General features: G+C 38.4%; 2 protein-coding genes across 26 annotated transcripts in view; one reads left to right on the forward strand and one right to left on the reverse strand.

The window, feature by feature from the left end:
• LOC308189761 (uncharacterized protein) overlaps window positions 1-21,408 on the forward strand; it is a 595,077-nt gene that overhangs the window by 550,478 nt on the left and 23,191 nt on the right. For all 3 annotated transcript variants that reach the window (XR_013946580.1, XR_013946581.1, XR_013946582.1), the window contains one exon: window positions 20,886-20,989. The gene's annotated coding sequence lies outside the window, so the exon portion shown is untranslated. The remainder of the gene's footprint in view (window positions 1-20,885; window positions 20,990-21,408) is intronic.
• CDH12 (cadherin 12) overlaps window positions 1-21,408 on the reverse strand; it is a 573,314-nt gene that overhangs the window by 23,472 nt on the left and 528,434 nt on the right. For all 23 annotated transcript variants that reach the window (XM_080580164.1, XM_080580163.1, XM_080580177.1 and 20 more), the window contains one exon: window positions 13,873-14,126. In XM_080580164.1, the coding sequence (XP_080436290.1) occupies window positions 13,873-14,126 (254 nt within the window). The remainder of the gene's footprint in view (window positions 1-13,872; window positions 14,127-21,408) is intronic.

A 21,408-nucleotide genomic window follows, 5' to 3' on the forward strand; every position in this document is an offset into this window, starting at 1 on the left:
CCTCACTTGTTGACATAGGACACAGCAGTAGTATCTTTTCAGAAGCACCTGAATTGGCCTGCCTGGCAGATCTGAGTATGAGACATTGAAAGATAGTTCATATTTGTTGTAAGAGCAGAAACTTTGAACTACATAACCCCCAGAATATACTTCTCAACAGAAGACTGTGTTTGAGATTATATTATTGAATCGTGATTAAGTGTGGAAGGACATGTCTTTGCTAACATTGTTTCAGCCTTCCCAACAATAGCGATATTTGTACATCAAATAGGAGAGAGGAGACAGAATAGAAATATCTGCTTTATAAAACAATATAAAAATATAAAAAACAAGTCTGGAGGACTCTCACCCAGAGTATTCACAAAGACACACACTGCCCTCTGAGGAGCTCCAATAACAACTTGCATTCATCCTGGTTAAATGGTGAGGTGGTGCGTGCTTCATGGGGTCTAAAGGAACACTCTCCAAACAAGAGGGCTTACCTCCTTTTAAAGGGGAGAGGACAATGGGGAAGGCTGTGTCTATGCTAGCTGCAGCACAGCAGACAACAGAGTGCTTGATGGAGGGCTGTTGAACACGAGTGACAGCAGCTCACCCCTGTGAGGGTAATAGGAACTCTTAGCCACCAAGCAGACAACCTCAGTTGCCTCAGGCTGCTATACAATGAATAAAAGATCTGGACAGCTGTCCTGCTGCTGCTACAGAAATGTGTGACAACAGGTCACACCCAGGAGGGATGGGAGGTGGCAGTATGCTAAGGGATCTGTGGGAACCAAGACCTGGGGCGTGTTCTCTGGTCCTAAAAATGAAGAAGGGAAGACTTCCCTGCTCAGCAGAGATGGCCTTGGGAACCGTGGGGTCCAGTCTCACCAGAATAGTGAGTGTGAGAAGAGCACTTGCAAAGATGCAGTCTACACCCTTTGTCACTGATTATATAGTAAGCAGGGAAGGGAAGCATGGATCATGACCCTTGAGATGAAAACATCTGAAAGAGTATTCAACTGGAACTGGCATGAAAAAGGAAAGGAATCATCCAACTCAGTGAACAATGACACATTTAACATTTAATTACTGGCTTTTACTTTTAGTTTACTGTTCAACAAATAAGGAACAGTAATTTCAACCAGCCTTCTAAAAGAAGAAAAGAAAAAAGAAAAAAAAAAAAGGAGGGAGACATTCCAATAACTTTTATATTTGTCTCTTGGTTGTCCTATGTCATCCATGCTGTTCATCAGTATGAATTGTCTTGTCTGTATTTCCATTTCTGTTGTGAAACTGTTGCTTAAGAGTACCCAAGATAGTGGATCTAAGAAAACCCAAACCATGAATTTTCTGTGTATACTCCAAATGGTTTGGATGCTAACCCCAGTTTCAAAAGCATCTTATTACTACAGCTACAGCATGCCAAACCCAAGCATTGGAATGAAGCATTTTAGATGTTAGAAAATTCCTGATGTGAAGTATCACTTCTAAGAGAAACTATGTTTTCAATTATGCTTTTTCCAAACTGTATTTTTTTCCAACTTCAAGTATACACTTAATGCCTTTCCTTGTAACTGAATCATATTGGAAGGAACAAAGATCTTTTCTTTCACTTTCTGACTGGTTGGGCTCTTTTTAATAATAATTTCAATGAGGTTTCTCTTCTCTTGGGTCACCAGTCCTTTCTGTTTCTCCTCCAGCCACTGCATCATTGCCCAGCCACGCTGGAAAACCCTTATAGCCAGTGGAAGAAAGAAGAGGTGTTTGCAGATCTCAGATGGGCTAAGGCAGCTCTGAGATTTCCTGTGGCTCCCTGCAGGCACCTGAGGCAGCAGGTCTTGATTTAGGGAAAACATCCGAGTAAGGGAAAGATGACTTTCTCATTCCAGACTTTTTCGTTACCCTTAAACTGGTTTGTGTAGTATTGCCAACTTGAGAGGTTTTTGTTTTGACCACTTTGAGAGAATTGCTGCTGAAAGTTCTGTTGCTGTGGAGCAAATCAGCAATATGTATTAAATGTTAATATAAACAAATAAGCTACTCTAGACTATGAATCTTGAGGAATAAAGGAATGAAAGAATTTACAGAAACACGGGCCTTTTTTGTTTAGTGGAGGAAGATCATGGGAATAAACAATGACAACAAAAAGACAAAGTTAATGCTGATTTTCAAAGGAGAGAAGGATAACCGTCCTGGTAATTTCTCTCCAGTAACTGAAGGCTACATTTTGTGTCATGTACAATATAGGCCTAGATCCTCGGATGTAACTAATAATGTAACTTCATGTGCAATGGGTATTTCCTGGAAAATTCCTGATTTATTTTGTGACAGACAAATAACCTAGGTGATAGAGAGGCTTTATAACAATATCTTAACTTGTAACAGAGTTCATCTCACATTTTGCTGGTGTAAAGCACATTCCTTACTCTGGTACCTAAAGAGTTAGAACACTGATTTTTGGGAGAGTCATGTTGAAAAGAAAGTTAAGGGATGACAATCGGCTGTAATGTGATAGATCTCTATTTGTGCATGTGACCTTAGATTGTTTAAACAGAGCTACCTGTAATTTTTCTTAAAATATTTAACTGTGGGTAAATGAATTCAGATTTCATGCCAACTTGGGACACTTAAATAACACCCATCATATTGGAAATAATATATGGGAACCTAAAAACATTAGAAACATAAACAGAAGCCAGTAAGAATTGAGAGCAGTTAGGATTTTTTATTATTATTATTTTAATTTCAATTAAATAGATGAAAGGAACATGTAAAAAAAAGGCAAAAAGGAGTGAGGAACCAGAAGAATGCAAATGAGACTTGAGGTGTGATTTGATTACCAGAAAGTCCAAAGGAATTTTCATCCATAGCAGATTCATGTACTGTGGCTGGAAATTAATAGATCTCTGCATATAACTAGCTGTCAGGGAAATGGCAGCTCTACAACAGATTTTGGGCATCACATCACCAGATAGATAACAACAAATCAGAGGGAGCTTATAGAAGATGAAGAAAAACTGTCTTGGGTCTAGGCAACCTGAATTATAAGGAAAGATTAAAAGAACTAAAATATGTTTAGCTTGGATAAGAGATGACAAAAGGAAGAAATGATAATGGTCTACAGATAGCTGAAGGGCTTAAACACCAAGAAATGAAAGGTATTATTCTGTTCGGCACAGAGGAGTGGAAGGGTGAAATTAAGAAAGGAAAAATGTATGTTATGCAGCAAAATCTTTCTGGCGGTGATGTATATTATGCTGTACGAAAAAGATATGGTACGAGTTCTGTTACTTGGCACCACAAAGCTAAGCTGGGTAAAGTAATGGAGACTGTATATTAAGGGAAATTTCTAGAAAGGTGGACTGTATGACTGTATAATCCCATTAGTCCCTGTAATAGTGAAGTCTGTGACACGTAACAAGGAAAACTATCTTCACGCTAAACATACTCAGTTACAAATCCACTCTAAGGCGCAGTTCCAAATATTTAAAATATAAACATAAAATATTTTTAAGATTGCAGCTATTAAAAAGTATAGAAACAGAAAATCACTACGACAATGAGAAACAAGACATTCGGAGCTCAAGTCAAGCCTGAAAGAAATTAAAATATTAGAGCATGTAATATGTTGAAGTGCACAAACAAGTTTGTGTCCTCCAAACTTCTGTCCTGTCACTGAAACTTCCTTGCTGCAACTCCTAAAATGAGTTATCATTGTGTAAATATAAAAACATCACATCACCATATGTACATACACATTTGAAACACTAAGTCAGTTCTTTATTGCCCTGCTGACCTCTGCTCTTCTCAAATGTAAATGCTGATCTCTTCAGCTCCTGACAGCTGATCACTGGAAGCATCTGTCTTTACAGTCAAGACTGAGGAGTGATTGCCATAATTTTGCTAAAGGTACAATCAAGCATTTTTAAAGCAAGTCCTCTCTAGACTATGCATACTTAGAGAAGCCATAAAGTTAAAAAATATTTAGATGTAACAAAACATTTAATTCTCTTGTGCTAAATGATAGTCATCTGAGTTATCTGTTTTTAGGGCTGAATAGGAGAGTTAGATTTCCCAGCTGTTTCTCAGGGCAGCAGCACTGAATCAATCAATACTAAGTTACTTTATATTCTTTTTCATGCTGTCATTTGATTTAAAGCTTACCCTTGATTCTGAGCCTTGTGGTTTTCTATTAACTTAAAAATGCTGTCTCACAAAGTTTTACAAGTGCCGTAATGGTAAATATCCTCTTTTTCTCTTCTCTGCAACATGATAATATAAAATAAGATGTAATGCCACTACTTGCCTAACAGTAGTGGACAACAGTCTTTGCATATCATTCATGTTGTCCTGTGTTAATACAACCACAAGGTTGTTCTGATATATTTTCAAGTGTCCTTTACAAGGTACAACCCATCAACTGTGGTGCTTTATGCGTACAAAGTACTATATACATAAAGATTGTATATATTTAATAAAATAAAAATACTTGTTATTAGCTTAAACTCTGTTAATTTTAACAAGATTTTAAAAAAAATAAATAGCTTAATATAATGAAAAGATATAGGACCTTTGGTGCAGAAACTGCAGTCTTAATAGTCTGGTTTTAATTTTGTTATTTTGTTTAGAGGAAGTAAATCCAGTCAAACTTATTTACTGTGACAAAAAACAAAACAAAACAAAACAAAACATAATCTGATATATTCATAGTCTGTAAGCGTTATTAGAAAAGCCTAATGTTAATAACAGCAAAATAACATCTGAAATCTTGCTGTAAATTTTTCCTGTCATTAACCAAAAAATGTAGAGGATGTGATAATGTTCCAAAGTGGTAGATGCTGTTATGCAAGGTTGCCTTTTTTTGTTTATTTGTTTAAATAATTTATTAAGCCATCTCCATTAATGGGAGGAGAAGCTCTCTCTACCTTTGCTGAACACTGCTTCAGGCATTAGCATTCTTCAGAATGCTGCTAAGGCATTAGAGGTTAATCCAAAGGAAGCGCTGACTGCTGTACTATCAGGTCTTACCCTTTGGGCAATCTCCCAGGTACCAGCCAGATCCCAGAAGAAAGAACCACAGCCATGCAGATACCCCACATCAGACCATCAGGAACTTGTACAGCCTGGGAGAAGGAGCAAACCCTTCTTCTCAGATCGTCCCATGCCCATCATCCTTATGTCTTTTACATTGCAGGAGATCTTCTAGATGAAAAATAACATGGTTTGGGTCTTCTGCATAGTGCATGGTTGGGTTCACAGTCCTTCATATGTAGGTGCATATATCTCTGTGTTTTTAAATCAGGATGAGGGATTAGTGATTTTAGCAGTCACAAGTTTACCTTGTATGGAATGAGTAATATCTGTGCAAACAAATTATATTTTGCTCCTTTGGAGAAAATGGACCATTGTGCAGAATTAATTGACAGGGAAGCAGTGGCTGCATACACACGTACTCTAACAACGGGCCAGAATCTAGCAAGAGAAGCTCTTAAACTTTTCATGAGTCTTATAAATCTTGCATAAGGATTTTCGTAAAACACGCTAGACAATACAGGAAATAAAATGTGCTGCAGCTGAATTATCAGCCCTTCCAAACTGTCAGTTCTGCCTGTTGACAAATTCCAGTGCTTCCTGCCCCTTCTCTATTTAAAGATTTTGTTCATATGCTTATCAAACCCTGCAGTCAGCTCCATCTTCTGCTTTGCATTTCTCATTATGAGCTGAGTATCTTATCAAAAGCCATTGTCAGTTCAGAAAATGCATTGTTTTTATTCAGTTTTAACATCATTTTTGCTGCCTCATTGAGCAGGCAGAACTGCAGGACAGCCCAGCGGAGGGGGAGCTTTGTCCTGCAATTTACTTAAGCCTCAGCTGTTTGGAGGAGGAGGGACATGGCAGGAACATGGAGCAGCAGGAGGCATGTTGGGTTTAACCTCTTTACTCCAGGCTGAATGGTTAATACTGCTGAGGTGGGAAAGCAGGACAGCACTTTCTCTACTGGCACCACAAATTATAGTTTCCGAGCACCATTTCACCCTGATTTTGAGAGGTGCACGTTTGTTCCCTGTGGTGCTGCCCCTGGTCTGTGCTCTGCTGCTCTACCACCCAAGGGCTGGAAGGGGCTTCTCACACCTGGTGCTGTGTTTGGTGGGGAAAGGGCATGCTGGGGTGGGCATCTGGATGCATCTCTGAACCTCTATCGATGGGCAGAGGGAATACAGAAAGATGGGGAGCAAACGAGGCTAAAAGAACCCCCCTGCCCCCAAACCCTAAAAAAGCTGAGAAGGGGCAGAGGGATGTGGATTAGTCCCTCAGATGTTCAGAAGTTAACGCTTCATTTTGCACTTGGGTGCATGCGACCCAAACACCAGGGGGTAAGACTGAGAAGCAAAGCTGTGTTATGTTGCCTGGGTCCCTTGCCTCACCTGAAACATTTGTCTTTTGGTAAAGTACAAAGGCAAGAAGTGGCACTGCCACTGTAGAGAAATGCAAGCCTAGCGGCATAAATTCAACAGGAATGATCTTTGATTGCTTTGCTTTTGCATCATGTAAATATTAGCTCTGCTCTATATCTTTTGGATATCAAAATCTGAATAAATCTTTCCGTTATATATATACATTTATATATATAAAGCAGAAGCGAAATGCTGATGCTGAGACAGTCGAAGGAAAAGCACAAAACAGAGTCATGCTGACTCCAGAGGAAACTGCAGCACACAGTGGAGGATAGCTGGGACTGACCGGGGCTGTCAGCTGATCTGCAAGAGACAGCACGCAGTGCAGTCAGGAACTGGATGGAGGCTGCCTTGTTGCTTCGAGCCTGGTTTGGTGAAGCACTAATAAAGTAAGGGATTACTCAGGATTATTCTGCCACACCTTCCTTTATTCTTTCTCCTGCTCAGTCCTCTGCACATGTAAAGGAACCCACAATCCAGAGAGAACAGTATCATTATGGTGTCACTTTTTCAAAGGTTTTATGAATTTCATGAGGGTCCCAGGCAGATGGTGCTGGGTAAGGCAAGCACCTCCGTACTCCCCTGTGGACTGATGGCCTTTACATGAGCCACATCAGGTCCCATCAATTGGATCTAGAATTAGTTCTGCTCTCCTCCTGCGTGAGCTGGATTTTTTGCACTGTGTTTCCTCCACAGCATATGTTTTTGAGTTTTACTGCCTAAATGGATCCATTATGATAAATCTGAAGATTTAATATTTACATAAATGCTGACAGCAGTTCTTTTCTGTTTGGCCATATTGAACTTCCGTATTGTATTTAAATTATATTTGCTCTTTTCACATCCAGCTATCTGAGATGATCCTATGCCATTATTTGCCACACTGTCTTTTCCAGCTTAGAAAAGATGGAAGCATCTGAGATCTTTCTGCATCTACAGTCAGGATGTGACTGAACTTTCCACACACATAGATCCCAAAATGTGCATCTCAGAAAGAAAACTGTGGTTTAAACTTAATGAGCCTGAAAGGAAATAAATGACCAAATACATAAGAAACTCATGCTCAAATGCAATACGTATTTAATCATAGCAATAATCTTGAGCATTATAGGACAGGAAAATAGAGCTAATATTTACAAACAGAGCTAAAGGAGAAATTCAGATTGAAAGGACTTGGAACCTGCCTACATTTCAGTAGTTAAAATAGCTATTGTTTTGGAAAAAGGTGTCAGATCAGTAATTAAAAATGCTGGCAATCTTCATTTTGTATTAGGAATAAGGTTTAAGGTTTGACTTAGTGTAAAACTGTTCAGGATAACCAGCCAACGCTCTTCCCTGGAGCATTTAAGTTTTTTTAGGTCGTGGTGTGAGGCCTGACTCTTCATAATTTTCTCAGTGTCAAGCCATGCTTGAGGTGACATGGCTGCAACCATTAAACCTCTGTTTTAATCTCACAGTTGCTTTTTAGAATGCTTGATAAATCCATTGCTGGGGAAATTTGGAGTAAGAGCTGTGGATCAAAATTATGAAGACTGTTATTTGAGCTGAAGTAAAATGACAGTGTGTGCCTCTGGGATGTGAACTGGCTTTGTAAAATCACATCACCAGGTGGTACAAGTGCTGTGAAGAAAATCAGAGTTATTATGGTCATATTGCTCCTTTTCTCTCCCTCTGGCTTATTAGCTATTCTCAATTTATTTAAAAAATTTTCCTGCCAAGTTCTTTTTTTTCTGCCTTGAAGATGAATGCACTTTATTTTCGGCATTCAATTCCTTCTCAAACAGGTTAATCAGTGAAAGCAGTAGTGCTTAAACTTCTTGGAGCTACACATACTTTTAGTTCCAAACTCCTGACTGACATTCAGTAACTTAATATAATTGCAACTGAAGATCACTTACTGTTCTTTGCAGGCATCAGTAAATTAGGAAATTACTAACTATAAGTAAAGGTTACTGGCCTTTCTCAGTTTTAAACCTTGTTTTGAGTTGCTTTTGACTTGCTGGACCTCGGAAATAAAATTTCAAGCTGCAACTACTTCCAGAAGTAGATCTAGGAAAAAATATTCATGTCAAAAGAATCCTAGCAATATTCTGTTTGGAAACGTCCAACTTCCCTCTAGCACAAATTTTATGACTTATGACAGAAAACATTCACCTTTGCTCTGTGTTCCCACCAGTTTTGTGAAAACCCACACAGACTGCAGAATTAGTCTGTATGTGCTCTAAAATGACAAGATAGTGTTTTTCAGCAAAAATCTCTGGCTGTTCCCAGTGAACATGCTGTAACATCACACGGGGTCAAGTAAGCGACAACGTGTTTAGTACCCTGAGTGCTCCCTGAGCCAAATGACACTGGGAATTAGGGAGGCTGGTGAGGAAAGAGCAAATATGTCAGCCTTCCCTTGAGATTCAGGGAAAATGTTGGGACAGAAACCCTGTCTCTAGAGATGTAGAAACAAGATCAAAGTAACAGGAACAAAGAGAAAGAATACATCAAGCCACTGAGATCAAAAAGGATGTCTGTCATTGGCACAGGAAACGAAGAGAGTAGAGTGGGATGCTAATGAAGCTAATAGGATTTGGTACAGGAGGAAAAAGGCAGAAACTAACTGTGGGAGAGATAAAGATGGACTGTGAAATAGGAGACTGGTATAAGACTGGCAGAGCACAGGAGATACAGGAAAACAGTAGGAGGATTGAAAATGATAGTGAGGGATCCGGAGCAGGAGCTGAGAAGCATTGCTGCAGGAATTTGAATTGGTTAGACTGGATAAATTAAAACTTGGAATAGAGAGCTCTTAAAAGTAGTTGAGGAGCCTGGGACTTCAAACAAAGGAAAAGGATGGAGTAGAGCTAGAGTGGTGACAGAAACACATGGGGAGGGGACAGAGCACAGAAAGTGCAGAACTCAACAGAGACACTAAAAATGAACCAAAATTCCCAAGTCCCGTCATCGTTTGTGTGCAATACCAACTGGCAAAGTCCCTTTATAGCATACTATACTTCATACCATACAGACAGAAATAGTTCTCTCTTAATCTGTTATTAAATGAAGAGGCTGGGGGTGCTGGAACTAGACTTTCCAATCTTTCTATCTATGTATGTATGTAACTATAAGAGACATTTTGATGTCATGGGATGGGATTTTTCTTTTTGAAGAAACAGCAGAGTAAAAAAGTGTACACACACACACACACACAGAGTCAGAATAATTATGGGATTAGAAGGTCAAGTATCCTGTGACATATGTAACTAGTTCATCTTGCTTGTGTTTGTACATTATGATAAGAGTTTAAGATTCAGGAAGAAACCTGTTAATGTATTTTCTTAGTCTTTACTTCACAAAGTATTGCACTGGGAAATCAGACTCTAACCATAAAAATTTCTGGACCACAGTGACCTAGTTCAGAAAATAAATAAGGTTTTTCCTTTGGAAGCTCATGCTGGGAATATAGTGTTGTCCCCATGATACTGAGGGCAAGACTGACCTGTGGCTAGTACACAATTTATTTATTTTTTAATATCACAGCTTCATGACTCTAGACTTGGACAGGATAATGCACAGTCCCCACAGCTTTTCTGCTTTCAGTGGTTCTTGTTATTTATAAAGCAAAGCTCCTGAGTCAAGCAGAGATCTGAAGGGCAGTGTTGTGGCACGGAATGTGAAACTCATTGTAATTGGAGTCATATCTGGGGCTCACATAAGGGGCAAAAATCCTTTCATGCTTTATGGCAGAAGATCAGCTCCTAGGAAACCTGACAACTTCAAAGGTGTTGGTGTGAAGTTGCTGAACTTCACACACAATGTTAGATAAAGTTCACTATTCTAGACAACACTGCATATAACTCCATTTTTGCCATCCATTTGTACTTGTTATTTAGATAGCTATTTCTAACATTAGTAAAGTATAGGTGCATGTAGAAGTGATTTTTAGAAAGCCTTAAAATCCCTTGCACCAGAAGTAATGAATTTTAAAACATTTGTATATTTATAAATAACGTACGTTGCCATGAGTACTTCAGCACCATTTTTGTTTTATTTATTTATTTATTTATTTTATTTTACTTCTAGACAGCTTGCAACCATCATAAACAAGAGGAGTCTGAGAGGAACATGAGATCGTTCATGTACTTTCAGAAGTACATTGGGATTGATGATGGCTACAAAGTGCATGGGACTTCATCTTAACATTTGTGCAGAGCATTTCTTGCAGCACTATGGAAAAAATAGGAATGGACAAAATAGCTCTCCTGAGATACATAAACTCCAAATTTAACACCATTTGAAAATCACGTGCAGTGAGGTAATGTTCCAAAACAGCTTCAAAGCCAGTCACCCTTGCAGGTGTTGAATACCTGCAGCCCCTTTTCTCCGTGTTTAATTTCCTGTTTTTTAATGAATGTGCACTCTGTGCCCTTTCATTTCAACATCTCTAACAAAAACCATTCCACGAAACAAACTTTTTAAAATTCCTGACCTCTCCTTATAACTGGATTCCACTTACAGGAGGAAAGAGAAAAAGAATATAAACCTCAATGTTTTTAATGGCTTCCAGCTAAATACTTTCCTTTTACTAACAGCTGAACCCAGCCTTCACTCTTAGCTGTTATCTCCCCCTTCCTCATATGTCTAAACCATATGTCCAAACTAATTCTATGTTTAGCATAATAGAGCTAAAGTTTTTGTCTGGTGACATGGATTAAGTTGCTGTGACTAGTGCTTTCACGTGAGCTGTTCTAGCCTGCTTTGTTGCCCAGAATTTTGCCTTCTATTGCATACAGTGCAGATTGGTCTTTTCTCCCAGTCTCTATTGTCTGGCAGGTTGTTGGTTTTGTTGTTTTTATTTTAATGGGCATTTTAATGTCAAAACTGCTGTAGGAAAACATTTCAGAGAAAATGAATTAATTAGTAGAGAAATTGTTCCACACAGAAAATGGTATGTGCTGTTGCCTCAGAGAACATTACTTGATTTTTCATGTCTGCTGAGAGGGCATATTTACTTAGAAGATGTTCAGACTCCTACTTTAAAACATGATAAAAATGATAGAGCCATTCTTTACATCTATGAGGCAATCTACATTTTAAACAGCTGAAAGCATAATTGCTCAAGATACATTTAACAGTTGTAATCACATGCAAGGCTTTTGAAGAAATTTATGCTTTTCTAACTTCTGGTCACTGACTCCAGTTAGAGGATATAAAGCTCATGGAATATTGATCACTAATACATCAGTAACTAATAATTGCATATAACTACTTTTTTTTTTTTTTTCGGTCAGCATTTAAATACGGGTAGGTTCTTCCAGGGCATGATTTAATGTGTTAAATTAGCAAAAGGATTATCAGTGAATTCAAACAGCAGGAGATCAAGCTGAGTATGGAGAATAAAATCTATCCTCAGATAAATGAGAGCTAAGGAAGAGATTTCATGAGTGAACTATGAAAATTTATAGAAATAAGTGATCTTACAAAGCTGGACAAGAGAGCTGCATTGAGAGGTTTGCAGATTAATCTTAGCAGCATGTCAGCTGGCTTACTGGAGCAAATCCGTGCCCTTAAAGCAAAGCACCTTCAAAGTCCATTGAATTCAATGTATGGCTTACTTCTGGGTAAGAATGGGTACCTCTAAGAAGTCTCTAATATCTAACACAGTTCATGTTTTTCACTCATGAACCAGCAGAATCAATTCTTAAAAAGTAACCCTGGGAGCACTTCTGTAGTTTGTCAGTGCTCATGGTCAGCAAGTAGAGCAGTGAGCCTGAAATGCATGAGTATTTTATAATATTCCCGGTCTTTTAACTGTAGATGAGAATTTGAATGATTTCATGGTTAAAAAAATTAGTCATGGACACCTCCAAATGGCTTAGGATTTAGTATTAATGAGATCTGTGTATGGAGAAACCACCTTGTAGTTGCAGATGTAGACTCAGTAGCTAAAGTGCTTGATGCTCCTAGCAGGACTTGTAAGATAAAAAACTTCCACTGAGGAGTGGTTATATATTTAAATGATTCTGCTGTCATATGAAAAAAATACAATATGATTAAAAGGCTTGCTATTTGATTGCAAAAGACAATATAGTTTTCATCAGAATAATGTCTTCAGGGAGACTATTTTCATAGTTTAACACCAGGGAAAAAGGCTCCCACTGAAGTCTTTGTTGGTGAATGTTTTAATCCTTTGTCAAGGCAGGAATGTGTCACAGCTCCATGACCAAATACTCTTCTGTATTAGAAAATAATGAAGGATGTATTTTTTTTTAAAAAGTGAAGCAAACAACATTAGGAAGATTTAGGCAACAATTAACTAGGAGATAGACACCCACTCTCATGTGTTAAATTCTTGCATGTGAATACAACATGTCATCTAACATACTTACTGTACATTTTGAGAATGTAAATACTGAGTCAACATATGCATAGTTAATAAACATGGATTATGTTAAAAAGTCAAAATTATGTTCGTAATCAATTTATTTGGAATACATACTTTGAATGGTTATATGTATGAATGTACATGCACTTGGTAGCCATGAGTGACATTTCATCGTTTTATCATAGTCCCGTTTGATAAACATTAACATTTAAAGATTGATTACTTCCATTATGTCTGTAATATTGCTCGTTACATTCTGGGACTAAAAATATTTCCTGAAGTCAGGTAAATTCAGCATGGATTGGTACTGGAAATATGTGTAATGACTCCCTACATCTTACACCATATTTGCACAGGAGCTTCTTTATTGGTACATAACTCTGGTTCACTTTACGATTTCTAATGTGGCTGGAAATATGTCAGCAAAGTCAATACATTACATATGCATAACAGCTCCCCTCTACCTTTTATTTCAGAAAATAAGCTATATCAGTAAATGGGGGGTTTTGCTGGCAGGAGTTTACTTGTGCTGAAATCTGCTGAACACAGCCATGTTCATCAGTAGTCACCTCCTCAGCACCTTAGCCAGGAAGGATATAGCACTTATTTATTAAAGCATTTGTTCTTTGCCAGAAGTGAAGACTGAGTGGTTCTTGTGAAAGGGGAAGCACTCACTGTCACTTGTCGAGGCAACATAGACGTAGTACAGACAACTTCCTTTTTCACTACTGTATGTCAGAGCTGCTTTTTTGGAAGTCCCAGACATCAGACAAAATAATCTTTTACTTCCTTAGTCACAGGACACAATCTCTGAAGCCATGTCACTGCACGGTAATGTGTATGATCTTCTGTATGATGACAAGCTGCCAGCATATAATGCATTTTTTCCAGATAAACCCCCTAAACTAGCATTTCTTTTCAGTATTTTTCAGCAGCAGTTACCTCTTACAGCAACAGACTTGGAACAATTTGCATCTTCTTACTAAGCTCTTTGCCACCTAGTCTGTGTCAGCAGCAGTTTGGGTTGCCTGAAAGTTATTGAAGGAGAAAAAGCTTTCTTACCTAACCGAACTGCTGCCAGCATCGAGGTCTTGTGCTGTCACTGCACCGATAATGGTCCCCACAGGAGTATCCTCATAAACCTCCATCGTGTACATAGGCTTGCTGAAAACTGGAGGTTCATCCATGTCCAACACATTTATTTTCACAGTAGCGGTGTCTTTGAATGGACCCACTGAGTGAAATCGATGGTCAAGATGGAGATTGGAGGCCTCGACTTTGAAGGTGTATGCTTTTTTTGTTTCGAAGTCTAATGGCTGTGGAAAGAACAAAAGCTAAATATAAGATCTGACTAAAAATCACTTTGGTAGAATTTGACATAACTTAAGATGTCTTCAGTGTAAACTTCAGCTCCTGAGCTAATCATCTAACCTGGTTTTGCAGTCACTGAAGAGGAATGGACAATTTTAATAAACCTCAAGCTAAGGTGGTTTCTGAAATAGGCCAGATGAATCATGTCCAGGAAACAACTGTTTCTCTGCATTAAAAAAATCAGGATGACTGACATGGATGTAAACAGTTACACTGTAGATGTCTGAAACTAACTGACTACGGTTCACCTCTTGCAAATTAGCTCTGTGCAGGTTAGCCAGAGACTGGCATTCACAACTCCCATGCACAGGCAATCAGCCATCTCCAGCTGGTCTAGGTCATTAAACAGAAGGTTTGCACTGCTTTTAGCACAGAAAGATTTCAGAGAACTATGACAATGATAGAAAGGAGCCCAAATGAAAACTCTGATATATACTGGTGGGTCAAACCAAACTTAGGTATGGCTTGCAACGTGAATTCAAACCTGATCTGGTTTTCCTATTAAATAGTTATCTTGAGTGAACTGCTATCCACAAGATATATTTGAGCAGCACATATGTTGAAAATGCCAACTTTGACTCTGCCTTCTGATCCTAGGTGTAACTTGTAACATCTTGAAAGCATCATAACAGCATTTGTACCTTTCTGGTTTCTGATGGAAATTTCTGCAATCAGATTGTTTTCACATGGGTTTGTGTCAATGTACATCAATTTAGTAACTTTGGTTTTAGAAAAGTAATAATCTCTAAGCCATAATGAAGTCATATTTAGTTGAAAAGACAAAGAAGCTTTATTTTCTATCAAAAAGGGTTTTGCTGCGTTGTGGCTTTCATGTTTTTAATTTTAGTGAGGAATCTTTTCCTGATGTCTGGGCAATACTGCCACCTAGCGGCTCCTCCCTACAATTGTCGAGTTAGACATTTTCAGACGGGAAGGGTATGCTATCTGGAAAAGAGAGCAGGATCACCAGTGTAGGAACAAGAATACGTTAATGTCTGTCAGTTTTTTCTCCCCCAGCCATCATTACCACAGTGTTTCCAGTCATTTGTCACAGCTAGTACAGATTTAAGTTATGCTATTTTCTGTCCTTATCACAGCAGGACATAATTGGCCAGATGCCTGGCTAGTCTAAGTTGAAGTAGCTCCATTAAAATCAATGGAGTTACCTTGATTTACGTTAGCTGAGCAGCTAGCATAATGGTTTAAAATCCTTATGAAAAACATTATAATTTTAATAGACTACATGGCCAGTCTTTTCAGAGCTGGGGATTTAAAATTAGCCATCGAAGTCTAATGATAGTCATCTAATAGCCGTCGAAGCCCTAGAAATAATCAGGCTTGAAAGGCAAGTGCTACTAACCAATCCACTACCACATAGAGCCATCCTTCTACAGACTAAATTCCGAGTAAAAGTCAATATGAGTTGCAGCTTCATGCCTGGACTGACAACAAGAAGCAGCTAAGGCTAAGAAGATACAGACAAAATAAAATGTGGAAGATCTTGTGCCCCAGTGATGAAACTCTAAGCCATTGCCTTTGCTACAAAAAGGCATGCTGCTTCACTATCCAAATTGTTGTCATACTGTCCTTTGAGTTTCCATACTACTCATGTGCATTGTTATGCTTTGCCAAAAAAATTCCGCCAGAGTGACAAACCAAACCAAGCCAAACCCTTCTCCAGCAGATTACATAAAGTGCTAACAACTTTTCAAAAAATACTTGAGGGAGGGGGAGAAATCCTGGAGCTTACAGAACCAGTTTGGAGTGGAAAAAGTCTAAGTAATTATGAGGGCTAAGCTAGAGATAAAGATTAACACAAAAAGCAAGAAATCTAAGCTCCCAATTAAGTATTAATTCTATCTGATGCCTTGTATGTTTTGTCCATATACTCCCAAACTGCATTAAGAAAATGACTCCTCTGATCTATGAGTGTATTTGCAGATAGATGTGCAAGCAGCAAGAGCCATAATACATGTGGTCCTTGCAGGCAGAGTTACTCTTAGAGGCAGAAGTACTAGATCATGGTCCTTGGCAGTGCCCAGCACACAACTTTCATGATGTAAGGGGAACAAGGTCCTTATCTGGGGATGGACAGAAAGGAGTCAGATTTCAGGCAAGTCTGGGCATCGGTGTGCTCAAGCTGGAATATTTTACAGCACAGAAACCCAGAAAACCGATAAAGTGTCCGCGTTACTTCTCTCTCCCCGGCACTATGGGGCACTGCAATGGTATATTTTTGAAAAGCCAGATTGACCCCAAGAAGGGAAAATGTTTTCCACTGTAGTCTCAGAGCAACCAATTCTCTCTTTCTGTCCTTCTATGGACAGATCAATATAGCTAGAGGTTAAACAGTATGCAAAGCACAGATGGCACTCAGAATAAGAAGAGACAGGCTGAAAGTGCTGAGCCATCATCAGAGCAAGGAATCAGTGACAGACTCCCACAAAATAGCAGGATGTAGCCTTTTAACATACGTGAGACTAAACTGCAGCTCAAGTGTTTGTGGAAAGGTGGGAAGATTACAAACAGTAAACCTAGGATGTAATTTCAAAATGAAAATGTTTGTACAACATATGTCATGCAGTAAAGGAGTATGGTTTAAAAGGATTGCATCTGTGGGGAGACCATATCCTGATCAGTTCTGTTCCCGTTTTTGCATAGTTGAGCCATACGGACAGCTACTGACAGTTTCAAATTTTGGCATTTGTATGATATGCTTGAAGTTTGCCTGAAAACAACAACAACAACAACAACAAAAAAGGAAAGTCTGCCTAGCTCTCAGAAAACAAAACAAAACAAAATAAACAAACAATAAAACCCCACATTTTTTATTTTTTATTTTTTTTAGTTTTAAAGATGTTAGAATACCATTACTTTTATTTCTTTTTTTAATAGATACCACTGAGATTTATGAAGGAAATGAGCGGTTGACACAACATTTTATCTGATAGTGCCCAGTCCTATTTTAATTTAAAATTTGGAATGCTGTTAAGGGTACAAACCCAGCATAATGTTAGTAAGAATATCCTGTTCTTAAAAAAAAAAATAAAAAAATCTCCAAGGTTACTGAAACTTCTTTCAGCCAGTCAGATTTCAATGGAAAAAGCTCATATAATTTTTTTTGTTTGCTTGTTTTTAAATAAAAATTTAACACAAAACCCACAAAACAATAAAAATACTTATTTCTTCTATAAAAATGATTATATTCAGAAACTAAAGTTTGATAAGGCTTTCATTTTAGAAAATGTATTATTTTTTCTGCAGTAAGCAGTAGTATGGTTAAAAGTAAGGGAGCTTTTTATTAGCTATGTGCCACTCAACAATTATATGTGTCCTTCTAATTGATATTCTAAGCGCCAGTGTCAGAATAGATGTCATTGGCCCCTCTGCTAGCTCTTATCTTCCTTTTCTATGCTGTGTTTATTAGCTGCGCTATACAGCTGCAAAGTGCTATCAGTGTATACACAGCTGTGTGCGGCAAAGGAAATCCCCAAATCCCCAAATCAAATAATACATAAAGACAAATCACTTTCTCTTGCAACTCAGGAAGTACCATGAACAGGTTTATTTAGTATGACTAGGAAATCACATATAGAGCTCTGGTTTAGAAATAAGTTTATTTTGAAATATTACTGTTGTCCATACTCCAGACAGAAATGAAGAAATGCTGATATGTAGAGATGTAACTGTATTTTGTATTTCATTTGTGGTTTTTATATATATTTTGTATTTTATATCCATAGATAGATTAGATATAGATAGATATAGATATAGATATAGATGTAGATGTAGATGTAGATATAGATATAGATATCGATTAGATAGATTAAATATAGATGTAGATATAGATATAGATATAGATACAGATAGATATAGATATAGATATAGATATAGATATAGATATAGATATAGATATAGTTATAATTAAAGAACTGAAGCAGAAAAATGGGTTGAAAGATAAAATAAGTTCTGTTGAGAAGCACAGCTAGGGCAAAAAAAGAACTATCCTGACAGTTTAGTCTTCACAAAAAGACAGGACTGGAAACTCCAGAAATTTCTGTTTTTTATCCACACGTAAGAGACAACAATGCTGTTTGCGATACAGACATTCATGACCCATACCTACACCAATGGAAAAGCCATAATTTGGGGTAAGACTGTAAGCCCCAGGACCTACGGATAGTTACGGGCAGCAGGACGGTGTTCTGTGCTGAGAGCAAGTGCATGTTAACTTAGGCTTGTTTTCATACCAGCGACAACTCTGTCTCGTGTTTGTCAAAAAGTCTGGCAATGCTTTCCCCTTGAAGATGGGCTGAGCTCGTACATATTTTTGAAATGCCGGCAACCAGATTGTTCACTGTGCATTGACATATTTCAGTAATTGTATTTCTGTAATGGGTTTTAGTATTAGCATTAAATAGTAAATAGTTGATACTATACAGCATGGTCAATTAAAGGAAGCTCCAGATAAAACAGGAACTTTCATTAATTTCAGAGTTGAGAATACAGAATAAAAAAAAATGAGTTCTGTAGACCAAATCTGATGTGCAGCAAGTGCTGCAGCTTTGACCAAATCTGAAGTGAGTGCTTCAAGATTAGACGGGAAGTGGGGAAAATATATTATTTAACTGGAGAAGGGGAGAAGTCAACCAATGTCAGGGTCTCTCCTGTTTTCTGCTTGAGGAGGAGTTGAAGTGACATATTTAGAGTATAGCACATAGGCAAAGAAGATGCTTCCAGTTATTCATGACAATCTGGCAAACAATTTTTTCTGAAAATGAGTAGCATGGAGAGGGACAAAGGTGTTTTCCTTGAGTAAGAGTCTATAATGAATGTTCTCATTATATATTTTTTAATTTGTGAGTAAAAGAAGCACACTGTGAGTAGGAGGTACTTCTTATCGTCAAGGTGAGAGGTGTGCACAGCTTGCCTTGGATATCTGTAGCTCATACAAAGACAGTGGAAAATAATTTTGATATTATGTATTTTTTCATTTCGTTTTTTTTTTTCTTTACTGGAGAGATCTGAGGAAATATCCGTATTTCCAGATAAGAAAACATAGAGCCTTTTGCCAATGTCCTGTGTCTCTTTTTCAAGAGAGGGATCAGTTTGTTTTTCAAGTATGGAAGAGGATGGAGGAAGAGGAAGGTATGATAAAGCAAGAACATGATAATGTAAACTGTATACATTTTATAGTAAAGACAGTATTAAATTTACTGCAAAACTTGTAAATAGATTTTGTTGGAGAGCAGGGACAGCTTTTGAATCACAACAAGCAGATCATGGCCTACTGCACACAGCAGGGTGTGTTACGCTCTCCCTGCTTTCGGCATCCGTCTAGAAGCATTAAAGGGAGGGGAGGTCTGATTAGTCTCTCAGTCTAGCTAATCCGTCCATGGATAATCAAGAGTTGACTGCAAGGTTAAAGAAAGAAAATAACAGGTGGAGTACTTGAAGTGAACAAGTGGATACAAGCATCTGTCCAAAAGGTAAATTTCCCCATACATCACCATATCTTACCCATTTCTGTAGCTGCCTTTCACTGTTCCAGGAAAAGCCGAACCCATTCACTCTACCTGCAAACTACACAGGCTGAAGATGTCCCTTCTATACCAGTTTTGTCATTCTTTTATGTGCCTACTATGATCTTTATGATTGCATCTGTACCCAAGTAATGCCTTTCTACCTGTACTGAGGAACATAACATAGCCTGCTTTTCCTCCTCAAAATGTAGAACTATCTGCCACGTTCCTCATTCACACAAAGCTGTGAGTTATGATGATAGACAGACAGTTGCACATAACTACAGGGGGTGTTCCGTGTTTTTGGAGAATTAAGGGGTGGGTGAGCAAAGCAAGCAGCAGCAGCAATGACGTTCTGGCTGAGGCATGTCAGGAGCCTGCCCTGTGCTCACCACTGCGCTGTGTAGGTGCTGTCAGGCTGCCCTTACGTGATGTCTTGGTACCACATACACTTGCTCTCCCATGGGCAAGAAAACTCAGCTTACTCAGCAAACTTCTACTCGCTTTAAAATCTTTTTAAAAGTGAAAGAAGCCCCTGAGAATATGAAAAAGTATATAGTCCAAATACCTCCATGCAGCTACTGGGTTTGTTTGTCAGCTCCCCCAGTTTCTGTTATTTTCTCATCACTCAAGCTACTTTTCCTCGTTATTAAGTACTTATGCCCGCCTTGACATACTGTGATTTCAGGGATACAGCTTTGTCACCTGGCCAGATAGCAGTGTTACAAGGCTTACAAAAATGGCTCCAGAAGTCCCTTGAGCATCCACTGACCCACACCAGGAACCCACCCAGCATGGTGCAGCGCTACAGGACTATACCAGATGAAGCCCCAAAACAGCTTTCTCCTGGCTTTTCGAGACACTCTGCACAAGTTAGTGAAGTAATGTCTGAGCCATGCTCGGTGTTTGAACCCTGCTCAATTTCTGGATTAACTCATGCTGAGCCAAACAAGAGGCTGTGGGCTAATCCTGTAAACTCATCCTTGGTTTAATAAACCTAGTGCCAACTGTTCAGTGAAGCTTAGATCCTGCTGTTTACTTACTTACTTACTTACTTTATTTATTTATTTATTTATTTATTTATTTATGTTTTCTGTTGGATGCAGTCATCAAAGATTTCTTATCAGTTTGGATAAAACCAGGAGCTTGTCTGGGACTGATGAATTTTCCTCCCATTCCTAGGAGTGCTACCCTGTGCCCACCACACACCAGTCCGGAGGAAGTGGTCTCATCTGGCACCCCACTACTTGCAGCTTACACTTGCTGTTGTTTTCTGGAGTACCCAGGTAGGATAACAGATAAGCATGACTATGTAAGCATAAAATGTGACAAACATAGTATTGGACAGATCTGCACAAGGGGAGACTGGTCATTCTATGCCTACTATTTTTACTCTCACAGAAAACCATGTGCAGCACTATATCAAAGCCAGACATTTCCCCCTCCTTCTGCTCAAAATATTTTCCCTTTTTATTTTGAGATGGAGAGAAAGCTATTACAGTACTAACCACACAGTGGTGCTAAATGGCATTTGGATCATTTGTTTAGCAGAATATAATGAAATCTATTCCAATTTGAAAATATGTAAATAGCACAAGAGTAGTAGTAATCAGGCTTATATTGGATCATAGCATGAAAATAAATTAGCAACCCAAATGAATTATTTAAGATATGTACCTTATATAGCTTTGGCTGGTTGTGCCTG

The sequence above is a fragment of the Anser brachyrhynchus genome, assembly GCF_964034855.1.
Source record: "Anser brachyrhynchus genome assembly, chromosome: 2".
NCBI classification, from domain to species: Eukaryota; Metazoa; Chordata; class Aves; order Anseriformes; family Anatidae; genus Anser; species Anser brachyrhynchus.